Source organism: Ustilago hordei, assembly GCF_900519145.1.
Source record: "Ustilago hordei strain Uho2 genome assembly, contig: UHO2_contig_08, whole genome shotgun sequence".
Taxonomy (NCBI): Eukaryota; Fungi; Basidiomycota; class Ustilaginomycetes; order Ustilaginales; family Ustilaginaceae; genus Ustilago; species Ustilago hordei.
The window spans coordinates 654,544-668,078 of record NW_024545262.1 but is presented as its reverse complement, the minus strand read 5'-3'; the positions used below and the strand labels follow the sequence as shown (position 1 = coordinate 668,078).

The 13,535-nt window shown below is 49.4% G+C and overlaps 2 protein-coding genes across 2 annotated transcripts; both read left to right on the top strand.

Annotated features, from left to right (window-relative positions):
- Positions 1–4,606: 4,606 nt before the first annotated feature.
- On the top strand, positions 4,607–8,253 carry UHO2_04328 (uncharacterized protein; the record flags this gene model as incomplete). Its single annotated transcript, XM_041556001.1, has 5 exons — positions 4,607–5,103; positions 5,140–5,346; positions 5,677–5,885; positions 5,984–6,558; positions 6,628–8,253. 5 exons carry the CDS (start codon positions 4,607–4,609, stop codon positions 8,251–8,253), a joined length of 3,114 nt encoding a protein of 1,037 aa, XP_041411935.1.
- A 60-nt stretch (positions 8,254–8,313) lies between these two features.
- UHO2_04327 (uncharacterized protein) lies at positions 8,314–9,189 on the top strand (the record flags this gene model as incomplete). The annotated part of the gene is made up of 1 exon (XM_041556000.1): positions 8,314–9,189. The coding sequence occupies one exon, from the start codon at positions 8,314–8,316 to the stop codon at positions 9,187–9,189; it is 876 nt and encodes a 291-aa protein (XP_041411934.1).
- Between the last annotated feature and the right edge of the window lie 4,346 nt (positions 9,190–13,535).

The following is a 13,535-nucleotide window of genomic DNA, read 5'->3' as shown; positions in this document are numbered from 1 at the left end:
GGTTAAATCGGTTGAAGGGCTGTGTAAGAACCTGACTCAGCAGTTCCCAAGGAGATCCAGTAGGAGACCATAACTTGCTGGATATCAGGGACTACTGGTGGCAGGAACAGATGGGAGGGTTGTTGAGCAATGCCACTCTGTGGTACACATGGGAAGTTGTTGTTGTCAATCAACGATGATCAGACACATGATGAATTGCTAGGGAACAATCACTCTGGAAGTGTAGTTGGTTTGGCAGCTCGGGAAGGTGCTGAAGTCAGCCTTACCAAGCAAGCCCTGAGTGGTGCCACATGCAGGTCGTGTGGTGGCACTAGATTGTGTCCTTGATACAGCATTGTATATATACTATCTCCCCATGCTATTGGATGAGCAGAGACTCATCCACTCTACAAAACTTTCACAGTTATCATAGCCATATGTTCCACTACATGAACAGTAACATTCTTTCTACATTGCACATCGCAATATCATCTATTGCAATCATTGCAAGTCTGAGCCTTCGTTGTTGAATGAAGAGTATTGTAAACGATGTCATCGACACCTACATTGGCACTGTAGCACCTCAACTACAGGCAGAACCTCCACCGCAGGCCTGGAACCTCTACCAGTCCCTATAACCTAACTGCTGCCAGCAACAATGACCAAGCATTAGCTCTGTCACTGACCATGCTATGTCAATGTCTTGACACTCATGCCAACATTGCACTACACCATTGCTAGGAGCTGACCTTGCTGTGTTACCTCTGTATGGAGTGCTGACAGTGGTTAGTCGACATCCATTCCCTGGGCCTCACTCATTGGGTATCATGGGTAACTGTTCAGGAGAGCCTCCTCATTGGTTCTCCGAGAAGTACACTCAGTCTACCCACCCTATTGGAACTCACTGAGTTCCACTGAGATGGCCCATTCTGCAGGCAGTCGGGTTTTAGGCACACGACCGCTGACACCCAGGTCGGTCTGTCGAGATACTTGGTGACTATCAAACTGTGCAACAGCTATTGTCTCAGTATCAGTCTTGATGAGCTACATCACTTGGCAACTATCAAGTTGCACAATGACAGCAGGTGGCATTCATTGTATATACTGTCATAGGTTTCAGCTGACCTCTGTGGACACTCTGTTCAGGGGTAGCTTGGCACGATCAATATCAATATGTAGGTTATGATGACACCAAGGTCTGGTGTGAGTGTTGATGATGATGAGGTTGATGGTGTTGGTGATAAGGTTGATGGTGTTGGTGATAAGGTTGATGGTGTTGGTGATAAGGTTGGTGGCATCAACATGAGTGTCCAGTGTGTTGACTGATGCTTGGAGTGATCCCCAGACTGCAGTGGACTACTGCCTTTGGTTCTATCTTAATACAGACTGCTGGTTTGCTATGAACTGCCTTTGGACATCAGGTAGTGGTGATACAACACATGCACTACAAGGAGGAGCAACCTTGATAGATTGCTACTATGCTGACTGGAACTAATATATACTTATGCTGAAGTGATAACTAGTTATGGTGTGTGTAGAGTTGATGAGGATCCACTCAACCTTTGATGATGAGAAGGTATGGTTATATACCTCTTCACAGTGTTGCCAGCAATGCTGCTCCTGCTCTCTCTCTCCAGAGAGTACCTTCTTCATTGTGTACTGTACAGAGGGCCCCTCTAGCACCACTCCTGTCCTCTTGAGCTGTCCTGCTTGCTTGGCACCCCTGTGCCTCTTGAGCTGTGTTGACTCCTTCAACACTGCTCCTCCTTCTTGCTATCCTGCTTGTTTGGCACCCCTGTGCCTCCTGAGTGGTGTTGACTCCTTCGACACTGCTCCTCCTCCTCAGGACCTGCTTGCCAGTTTCCTATACACTGCTCCTTCTCCTTTGACTGGTGATGGTTCCTTTGACTCTTGTCTCTTGAGCCCCTGAGTGGTAACCATCTGCATGCTCCTTGAGCTTGGTCCTCTTTGTGGCTGTGCCTGCTCCTTGAGCTCGGTCCTCTTCGTGGCTGTGCCTGGCCCTCCTCGCATATGGGCCCAGTCCTCCTTTGCATGTGAGTCCGTAGGAGTCCATGGTCTCCATGGAGACTGCACTACGACCATGCTCTCTACTGGTATCAACTAGATTTCCGATACCTGTGCTCCTTCCATATGAACCAGTTGTCATGGGCCTGGATGCTCAAGAAGCAGGAGGGTCACTGGTTCATATGGAAGGAGCACAGGTATCGAAGACCTAGTCGATACCAGTAGAGAGCATGGTCATAGTGCAGTCTCCATGGAGACCATGGACTCCTATGGACCCACATGCAAAGGAGAACCGAGCCACATGTGAGGAGGGCCAGGCACAGCCATGAGGAGGACCAAGCTCAAGGAGCAGGCACAGCCACGAAGAGGACCAAGCTCAGATGGTTACCACTCAGGGGCTTGAGAGACAAGAGTCATAGGACACTGGCAAGCAGGTCCTGAGGAAGAGGAGCAGTGTCGAAGGAGTTGACACCAGGTCATGAGGAGGAGGAGCAGTGTCGAAGGAGTCGACACCAGGTCATGAGGAGGAGGAGCAGTGTCGAAGGAGTCGACACCACTCAAGAGGCACAGGGGTGCCAAGCAGGAGAGGCCCCTGAACAGTACTCGATGAAGAAGGTACTCTCTGGAGAGAGAGCAGGAGCAGCATCGCTGGCGATGCTGTGAAGAGGTATATAACCATGCTTTCTCATCATCAAAGGTCGAGTGGATCCTCATCCACTCTACTCACCATAACTAGTTATCACTTCAGCATAAGTATATATTAGTTTCAGTCAGCATAGCAGCAATCTATCAAGGTTGCTCCTCATCATAGTGTGTGTGTTGTATCACCACTACCTGATGTCTGAAGTTGCCCATAGCAGGTTAGCAGTCCGGATCAAGATAGAACCGAAGGCAGTAGTCCACTGTGGTCCAGGGATCACTTCAAGCATCAAGTCAACACACTGGACACTCGTGTTGACGCCACCAACCTTATCACCAACACCATCAACCTCATTATCATCAACATCACCAATCTCATCACCAACGTCATCAACCTCATCATCATCAACCCTCACACCAGATCTTGGTGTCATCATAACCGAAGCATTGATATTGATCGTGCCAAGCTACCCCTGAATGGAGTGTCCACAGAGGTCAGCCGAAACCTACAATAGTATATACAACGAACGCCACCTGCTGTCACTGCGCAACTTGATAGTCACACAGTATCTCGACAGGCCGACCTGGGCATCAGGGGTCTCGCGCCTGAAACCCAGGTCGGTCTATCGAGATACTCGGTGACTATCAAACTGTGCGACAGCTATTGTCTCGGTATGGGTGACTATCAAGTTGTGCAGTGACAACAGGTGGTGTTCGTTGTATATACTATCGTAGGTTTCGGCTGACCTCTGTGGACACTCCGTTCAGGGGTAGCTTGGCACGATCAATATCAATGCTTCAGTTATGATGACACCAAGGTCTGGTGTTAGTGTTGATGATGATGAGGTTGATGATGTTGGTGATAAGGTTGGTGAGTGTTGCTGATAATGAGGTTGATGGTGTTGGTGATAAGGTTGGTGGCATCAACACGAGTGTCCAGTGTGTTGACTTGATGCTTGAAGTGATCCCCAGACCACAGTGGACTACTGCCTTCAGTTCTATCTTGATCTGGACCGCTAACCTGCTATGGGCACCTTCAGACATCAGGTAGTGGTGATACAACACACACACTACGATGAGGAGCAACCTTTGATGGATTGCTGCTATGCTGACTGAAACTAATATATACTTATGCTGAAGTGATAACTAGTTATGGTGAGTAGAGTGGATGAGGATCCACTCGACCTATGATGATGAGAAAGCATGGTTATATACCTCTACTCAGCATCGCCAGCGATGCTGCTCCTGCTCTCTCTCTCCAGACAGTACCTTCTTCATCGAGTACTGCTCAGGGGCCTCTCCTGCTTGGCACCCCTGTGCCTCTTGAGCTGTGTCGACTCCTTCGACACTGCTCCTCTTCCTCATGACCTGATGTCAACTCCTTCGACACTGGTCCTCCTCCTCATGACCTGGTGTCGACTCCTTCGACACTGCTCCTCCTCCTCATGACCTGGTGTCAACTCCTTCAACACTGCTCCTCCTCCTTTGATCAGTGACAGTTCCTTTGGCTCTTGTCTCTCGAGCCCCTGAGTGGTAACCATCTGCATGCTCCTTGAGCTTGGTCCTCTTCGTGGCTGTGCCTGCTCCTTGAGCTTGGTCCTCCTTGTGGCTGTGCTTGGCCCTCCTTTGCATGTGAGTCCATAGGAGTCCATGGTCTCCATGGAGATTGCACTATGCTCTCTACTGATCTCGACTAGATCTTCGATACCTGTGCTCCTTCCATATGAACCCATGACCCTCCTGCTTCTTGAGCATCCAGGCCCATGACACTGGGTTTCAGGCGCGAGACCCCTGACATTAGAGTGGATCGTTCAAGCAGCTCCTCATGATCACCATGACAGACCCAGACCTCAACAATAAGCTTGATAGACTACTCACTCTATTAGAAGCACAGCTAGAGCTTACCAGACAGGGTCATCGAGAGGAACGATTACAATGAGCTCAACTGAGCAGGGAGGAGACAATGGACCTCTCCCACTCAGAAGACCAAGCAGGAGGAGGAGATGAGTCTATGATAGGAGACCCACATACTCCTACTCCGGCTCCACAACCAAGACAATCAGTCTCATTCAACCTGGATGAGCAGGAGGACATCAACTATGAGAAGTATGCTTCACCCACGGGGCCAAGATATGTCAAGTCCAGGGTGGATCCATATAACAAGAGCAGGACAGATCACTATGCACTTGATCAGGAGGAGGACTCTAGCATCATGGCAGAGCTTAACCGGTCAAAGCCCATTGCCACCCCCTTTCGAAAGTTCAATCCCCAAGACATGGAGATCTTCATTCTAGAAGCCGAAGCATGGTTTAAGTTCAACCAGGTGTATGAGCAGACTAGGATGATCAATCACATGGGTGCTCAACTGGAAGGGACAGCAAGAGAGTGGTGGACCTCCAAGCTCCATATTGATAGAGCTAGAGAAGGAAGGTTGTTCAATGATTGGCACTACTTCACAGAGTGACTGTCAGAGCAGTTCAACCCGCGCAATGCTAGGATGGAGGCATACAACAAGCTGTTGGCCCTCAGACTCACAAGTGATGCTCCTGGTGCTGCCACATGTCATGTAGAGTGGTTCAGAGACTTGGAAGGACAGGTCAACCTAGATGACAATGAGCTAGTGATTGATCTCTTCAGAGGTAGTCTCACTCGTAGCATACAGGAGAAGTTTGAGAGGAACCCACCTGGGAAGAGATGGGAGTGGTATTGAGAGGTTGAGGAGATCGATCAACAGAGGATGCTACTACAGCAGTCCTCGGCTAGACACTCACTCCCAAATGCCATGTCACCTCCACTAAGAACTGGGTCTCGGCCAATTCAAAGTTCAATCCCCATACAGCAACCCACTCAACCTTATCCAGCTCGATCACCAGCACAAGCAACTACACAAGCAACTACACAAAACCTAAACCGACCCCTTCCTCATCAACCCACCCAAACCTCGAAGCAAGGAAGCCCTGCTCCAACAGGTATCAACACCTGTCATGTATGCAAGGGTATCGGCCATTGGGCCAGAGACTGCCCCAGCAGGAGGATAGACCCTCTTAGCTCTCGACCCATGGGACCAAAGGTTATGGTCACCACAGCAGACCCCTTCGAGGAGGCCACCGACTCAGGAGATGGCCACACAGGCAGCACTGAGATGGGTGACCCCAAGGCCATGGACCTCAGCTCATACCAGCAACCCATGGACCCCGATCATGAGGAGGAGCACGATGATGACGACGACAAGGGAAACATCAGTGGGGTGATGCACTGATGGCATGCATTGCTCTACAAACCTCCTCGCCATCACTCTGTATATATCAAGATTGTCAAGTATGTTTCTCTACCAGTGGAGGCAAAGCAGTATTGGAGCTCTCTGGAATGGTTCAAGACCATCCTGCTCAGATACTAGCTGATACTGGTGCTGGTTTGTCCATAGTCTCAGATTCTTTCATTAGTAAGTACCAAATACCCACAAAACCCATAAATACAAGATCGATCCATGGTGTCACCAGACACCAACTCTCCATCAATAGTTCTGCGAGCATGCAGGTATCTATTGGTACACACAATCTGGGTGTGGTTGAAGCTTCAGTGGCCAACACTGCTGACTATGACCTCATCCTGGGGTTCACTGAGCTACGGAGGCTCAAACCCACCATACAATGGGATACGGGCCAGCTGGAGTTCAAGACTCAGGAGCAGGATCAAACCCCAAGGAGACCCCCTGAAGTAGCAAGAGCAGGGGACCTAACCATGAGGAGACCAACCCTTCATGGTAACAAGTTTGTCTCAGCAGAGCACATACTACAAGCAGCTCTGGAAGATGGACCCATAGGGTTCATGCTGTTGGAGGAGCCACCATCATCACTCCCAGCCTTTGGTTTTGTACCTACAGGTGCAGACAAAGGAGTCGAGATGGAGGTGGAGGTAGACAAGGTGGTGACAGCTGCAGACATACCAAAGCCATACCAACACCTGTGAGATGTGTTCAATGAGGTGGAAGCAGACAAGCTGCCCCATCATACCGAGCATGATCTCCACCTCGAGTTGATAGAAGGAGGTAAGCCACCTCAAGGGCCCCTATACCTTAAGGGACCCAAGGAGATGTCCAAGTTGAGGAGGTACTTGGATGAGAACCTCGAGAAGGGGTTCATAAGACCATCGAAGAGCCCAGCACGATCACCAGTGCTCTTCGTACCAAAGAAGGATGGAGGTCTCAGACTCTGTGTGGACTACCAAGGTCTCAACGAGATCACTGTCAAGAACAGGGCACCATTGCCCCTCATCGAGGAGCAGCTGTTCTTACTCAGGAAGGCAAGGATCTATACCAAGCTAGACCTTAGAGCAGCATACAACCTCATCCGGATTGCTAAAGGAGATGAATGGAAGACAGCTTTTGGCACTCAGTTGGGACTCTATGAGTACCTAGTGATGCCCTTTGGCCTAGCCAATGCTCTGGCTCACTTCCAGTCATTCATCAATGACATCTTCCAAGACATCATTGGGATATATGTGGTAGTATACCTAGATGACTTCCTGATCTTCAGTGACACTGAAGAAGCACATGTGAAGCATGTCACCAAGGTCCTCACTCACTTAAGGAGCAACAGGCTCTTTGCTAAGCTGTTGAAGTGTGAGTTCCACACCAAGACAGTCAAGTTCCTGGGGTACATCATCAAGCTGACAGGCATAGAGATGGACCCAGAAAAGGTGCGCACTGTCAAGGAGTGGCCAATGCCAGAGTCAATCCATGACATCCAGAGGTTCCTGGGTTTTGCCAACTTCTATCGAAGGTTCATAGCCCAGTTTGCTCGAATAGCCAAGCCCTTGACATCACTGGTAAAGCCTACAGAATGGTTCAAGAAGTTCGAGCTACCAGAGGAGGCCCAGCAGGCCTTCCACAAGCTCATCCAGGCATTCACATCAGCAGGAGTGCTTCAGCACTTCAACTACCACCTCCCAACCAGGTTGGAGACTGATGCAAGTGACTTTGCTATAGCAGGAGTACTCAAGCAGGAGCATGAAGGACAATGGCACCCAGTGGCCTTCTACTCTAGGAAGATGTCTCCTGCTGAGAAGAACTATGAAATCCATGACAAGGAGCTCCTAGCTGTGGTCGCCTGCCTCACTCAGTGGCAACACATGCTAGCTGGACTACCGAGACAACTGGTCATCCTCACTGACCATGAAGCCCTCAAGTACTTCAAGTCACAGAGATGCATCACAGGTCAACAGGCTCGATGGGCAATACTACTAGCAGACTTCGACTTCATATTGCAGTATCGACCAGGAGACAAAGGTGGTGAACCCGATGCTCTCACCAGAAGGACAGACATGCAACCAGCTGGTGAAGAGCAGGATCACAATGTGAGGCAACTACTGCCTCCTCGAGTGTTCAGGGAGACAGCAGACCATGGCTCGACCCTAGTGGCCCCTATGCTCTCAATGGAGTCCATAGCATCAAAAGGTCTCAGAGACCTGGTCAAGATCTTCCAGCCCTTAGACCAAGAGCTACAGGAGATACATAGGAAGAAGCCCTTCGAGGTCAAGGACAACCTATGGTACAGTGGAGGAAGGTTGGTTATCCCCAAAGTGATCATGCCAGGGAGGACCAACAACTGACACTCAAGGAGTGCCAAAGAGGTAGATGGACAGTCCCTCTCTGTAGAGCATCTGTGATTCATGGTGATGACCCAATGCCATGATGGTATCACTGCTGGACATGTAGGAAGAGATGCTACCATCAAGGCAGCTCAACAACATTACTGGTGGCCAAACATGACAGCTTGGATTGCAGACTATGTAGCAAGTTGTCCTGTATGTGCTAGGTACAAAGCTCCTTGTCATCGTCCATATGGTTTGCTACAGCCACTAGCAACACCAGACAGGCCCTGGGGCTCCATATCCCTCGACTTCATTGAAGGACTACCACCATCAAAGAAGTATGACTCCAAGACCTATGACTCTATCTTAGTCATTGTTGACAGGTTGACCAAGTTTGCCATACTAGCCCCAACCCATAAGACAGTCACGGCCAAACAGACTGCAGTGTTGCTCAACCGTCGAAACTGGAAGACAAGGAGACCCACACCCAAGTTAGATACCCAGTTTGCAGGACCCTACCCAGTTCAGGAACGAGTAGGACACCGAGCTTATCGAATCACATTGCCAGCAAACCTTAGGGTGCATGATGTGTTCCATGTCTCCATGCTCAAGCCAGCAAGAACAAGTTCTCTTCCTCAATGTGCTGAACAGCCCACCATACCATCACTTCCAGATGAGGACCTCAACTTCGAAGTCGAGGCACTCATCGACAAATGTTCACACAATGGGACAACAGAGTACAAAGTGTTGTGGAGAGGGTACTCAGAGGAAGCTGCTTCATGGGAACCAGTAGAGAACCTCAACTGCCCCGACCTCATCCAGGAGTATGAGGTGTCGGAGGGGGGACGAGCGAGTAGACAAAATAGAGAGAGAAGGAGGAAGGAGGATGACGTTGAGAGAAGGAGGAAGGATGATGTTGTTGAGGAGGGGGAGGAGGAGGAGGAGTCAGCATGAACCAGACCAGAGCATGCCTCGACGGAGCTCGGCTCTTAAGAGGGGGGTAGTGTCATGGGCCTGGATGCTCAAGAAGCAGGAGGGTCACTGGTTCATATGGAAGGAGCACAGGTATCAAAGATCTAGTCGATACCAGTAGAGAGCATGGTCATAGTGCAGTCTCCATGGAGACCATGGACTCCTATGGACCCACATGCAAAGGAGAACTGAGCCACATGCGAGGAGGGCCAGGCACAGCCACGAGGAGGACCAAGCTCAAGGAGCAGGCACAGCCACGAAGAGGACCAAGCTCAGATGGTTACCACTCAGGGGCTCAAGAGACAAGAGTCATAGGACACTGGCAAGCAGGTCCTGAGGAAGAGGAGCAGTGTCAAAGGAGTCGACACCAGGTCATGAGGAGGAGGAGCAGTGTCGAAGGAGTCGACACCACTCAAGAGGCACAGGGGTGCCAAGCAGGAGAGGCCCCTGAACAGTACTCGATGAAGAAGGTACTCTCTGGAGAGAGAGCAGGAGCAGCATTGCTGGTGATGCTGTGAAGAGGTATATAACCATGCTTTCTCATCATCAAAGGTTGAGTGGATCCTCATCCACTCTACTCACCATAACTAGTTATCACTTCAGCATAAGTATATATTAGTTTCAGTCAGCATAGCAGCAATCTATCAAGGTTGCTCCTCATTGTAGTGTGTGTGTTGTATCACCACTACCTGATGTCCAAAGGCGCCCATAGCAGGTTAGCAGTCCAGATCAAGATAGAACTGAAGGCAGTAGTCCACTGCGGTCTGGGGATCACTTCAAGCATCAAGTCAACACACTGGACACTCATGTTGATGCCACCAACCTTATCACCAACACCATCAACCTCATTATCAGCAACACTCACCAACCTTATCACCAACATCATCAACCTCATCATCATCAACACTAACACCAGACCTTGGTGTCATCATAACTGAAGCATTGATATTGATCATGCTGAGCTACCCCTGAACGGAGTGTCCACAGAGGTCAGCCGAAACCTACGATAGTATATACAATGAACGCCACCTGCTGTCACTGCGCAACTTGATAGTCACCGAGTATCTCGACAGACCGACCTGGGTTTCAGGCGCGAGACCCCTGACACCAGTGACCCTCCTGCTTCTTGAGCATTCAGGCCCATGACACAATGATGCACTTGAATGGACATATGATAAGGGCATAGAATGGCAGATGACTGTGGGATACAATAGCAGACAGAACAGACATGTGGAGAGGATGAATAGGAGTCTGGGTGAGAAGATGCAAACACTGCTCATGCAAAGGAGGCTGCCAAAGAGTTTCTGGCCCTATGCAATCTGGGATGCAGCATTCAAAATGAACCTCACCCCAAACATCAATGGTGAGTTCCCATACCAAGCTATGTTTGGGAAGTTGCTGGAGTAGCTCAAGAGGCTCTTACACATATTCAGATGCCTAGCATGGGTAAACATTCCAAAAGTTAAAAGAGATAATAAAAAGCTAGACCAACAAGCCATGGCATCTATATTTCTGGGATGCAGTCTGGAAAGGAGAGGATGGCTTTTCTACAGCCCAGACTACAGCCTGAACATATTCTGGAGCAACTTTGTGAGATTCATGGAGTCTAAATGCTGGTCTGATAAAACAGAGTGGCAACCAGTAAGCATGTGGCCACCACCAGCACTGGCAGATGAAGGAGACCTAGATGACTTAAGGTACACAGATAAGAACCTCTTCAATGAGAGAGAGAAGGAGCCACTAAACAAATACATGGATATGGAAGCAATTGATGGATTGGACGATGAGAGAGACCCAGGTGAGGGTACAACAAAGTGTCATGGGCCTGAATGCTCAGGAAGCAGGAGGGTCGCTGGTTCATATGGAAGGAGCACAGGTATTGGAGATCTAGTCAATACCAGTAGAGAGCATGGTCATAGTGCAGTCTCCATGGAGACCATGGACTTCTATGGACTCACATGCAAAGGAGCACAGAGCCCATATGCGAGGAGGGCCAGGCACAGCCATGAAGAGGACCAAGCTCAAGGAGCATGCAGATGGTTACCACTCAGGGGCTCGAGAGACAAGAGTCAAAGGAACTGTCACTGGTCAAAGGAGAAGGAGCAGTGTATAGGGAACTGGCAAGCAGGTCCTGAGGAGGAGGAGCAGTGTCGAAGGAGTTGACACCAGGTCCTGAGGAGGAGGAGCAGTGTTGAAGGAGTCAACACCACTCAGGAGGCACAAGGGTGCCAAACAAGCAGGATAGCAAGGAGGAGGAGCAGTGTCGAAGGAGTCAACACAGCTCAAGAGGCACAGGGGTGCCAAGCAAGCAGGAGAGGCCCCCTGAACAGTACTCAATGAAGAAGGTACTCTCTGGAGAGAGAGCAGGAGCAGTGTCGCTGGTGATGCTGTGAAGAGGTATATAACCATGCTTTCTCATCATCAAAGGTCGAGTGGATCCTCATCCACTCTACACAACCATCATAACTAGTTATCACTTCAGCATAAGTATATATTAGTTTCAGTCAGCATAGCAGCAATCTATCAAGGTTGTGTAAGCGATCGCACGCCAGAGACTAACTGAGGTTGATTGAGTAAGGACTACTCGATATGATTCGCCTAAACATAACCAAGTGTCATTGCCTAGTAAGTCTCGACTGACCACCTTGAACACTCTGTTCAGAGGTTGCACAGCACAGATGTTGTTTGTTGGTGAGTGGGTGATACACCCTCCACTACAGTACAAGTGTTTGTAGTACTGTTGATAATGCTCTTGGACATTGTCTGGACTGCGATATGCTAATTGCCTACAGAGGATGGGAGTTACTGGACTGCAGGTGTGAATCACCGCCTACAATAACTGACTGGACTGCTGGTGTCAAGCAACACCACCTACAGCAAGGGACTGGACCACAGGTGTTGAAGAACACTGCCTACAGTAATGAACTGGACTGCTAGTGTGAGGAACACTGCCTACAGTTGTCAACTAACAGTGATACAACACACACATTGAGAGTCGTTGCAAGAGCACTGCTATTGCGATGATATGTAACCAAGTAAGTATAGAGTAAGTAAGTTGAGTTCAGAGTGGATGCCCCTCCACTCATATGCTATGGTAGAATGAGAGTATTTATACATTCAGTCAGTGTTTTCCCTCAACACCTATCCTGCTCCTCTTGAGGGGCCTTTGTCCCCTGTTAGGCATTGTCTTGCCCTGCTGGCACTGACCCCTTCAATACTGCACTCCTACCATTTGCTCAGCATAAGGGTTATGCAACACTGCCCTCCCACCTACATGCTCTCCTTCTGTCTGATGTGTGATGCCCCCTTTCAGCACAGCTCCCTTTCGACTTAATCATGTGAATTCCCTTTGAACCTTGTGACCATACCCCCTGGTCATGTGGTCACACCAGCACAGTTCCATCTCGACTTGTTCAGATTGGCTGACTAGTTGAAGTGTGCTGAACTGGCTGACTCCAACATCGGCACAGCTCTGAATACTTGTTCGGATTGGCCAACTAGTTGAGGCATGCTGATCCAACTGACTCTGATGTTGGCACAGCTCTGCATACTTGTTCAGATTGGCCAACTAGTTGAGGCATGCTGATCCAGCTGACTCTGATGTTGGCACAGCTCTGAGTACTTGTTCAAATTGGCCGACTAGTTGAAGCATGCTGATCCAGCTGACTCCAACTGATCCCATGAGATCGATCTGGATTCCCGGGGTTCGATCGATCTCATAATTCATGTGCACTGCCAACCTGATTAATCTCGTTGATCCCCGATGGTTTTTGGCTCTGATCAATCTGGCACACCCTTCATATGTTGATCTTCTGAGCACCCTTCATATACTGCTCCGTTATGCAACATTACCATAGCTGCCACTGATCATTTGGCACACTCTCTTGCGCAGGCCAGCCGTCCCTGTGACAGGTTGCTCCTCATCGTAGTGCGTGTGTTGTATCACCACTACCTGACATCCGAAGGCGACCCATAGCAGGTCAGCGGTCCAGATATAGATAGAACTGAAGGCAGTAGTCCACTGCAGTCTGGGGATCACCTCAAGCATCAGTCAACACACTGGACACTCATGTTGATGCCACCAACCTTATCACCAACACCATCAACCTCATCATCATCAACACTCACACCAGACCTTGGTGCCATCATAACCTATGCATTGATATTGATTGTGCCAAGCTACCCCTGAACAGAGTGTCCACAGAGGTCAGCCGAAACCTACGATAGTATATACAACAAATGCCACCTGCTGCCATTGCACAACTTGATAGTCACTGAATGACTAGCTCATCAAGACCGATACTGAGACAATAGCTGTTGCACAGTTT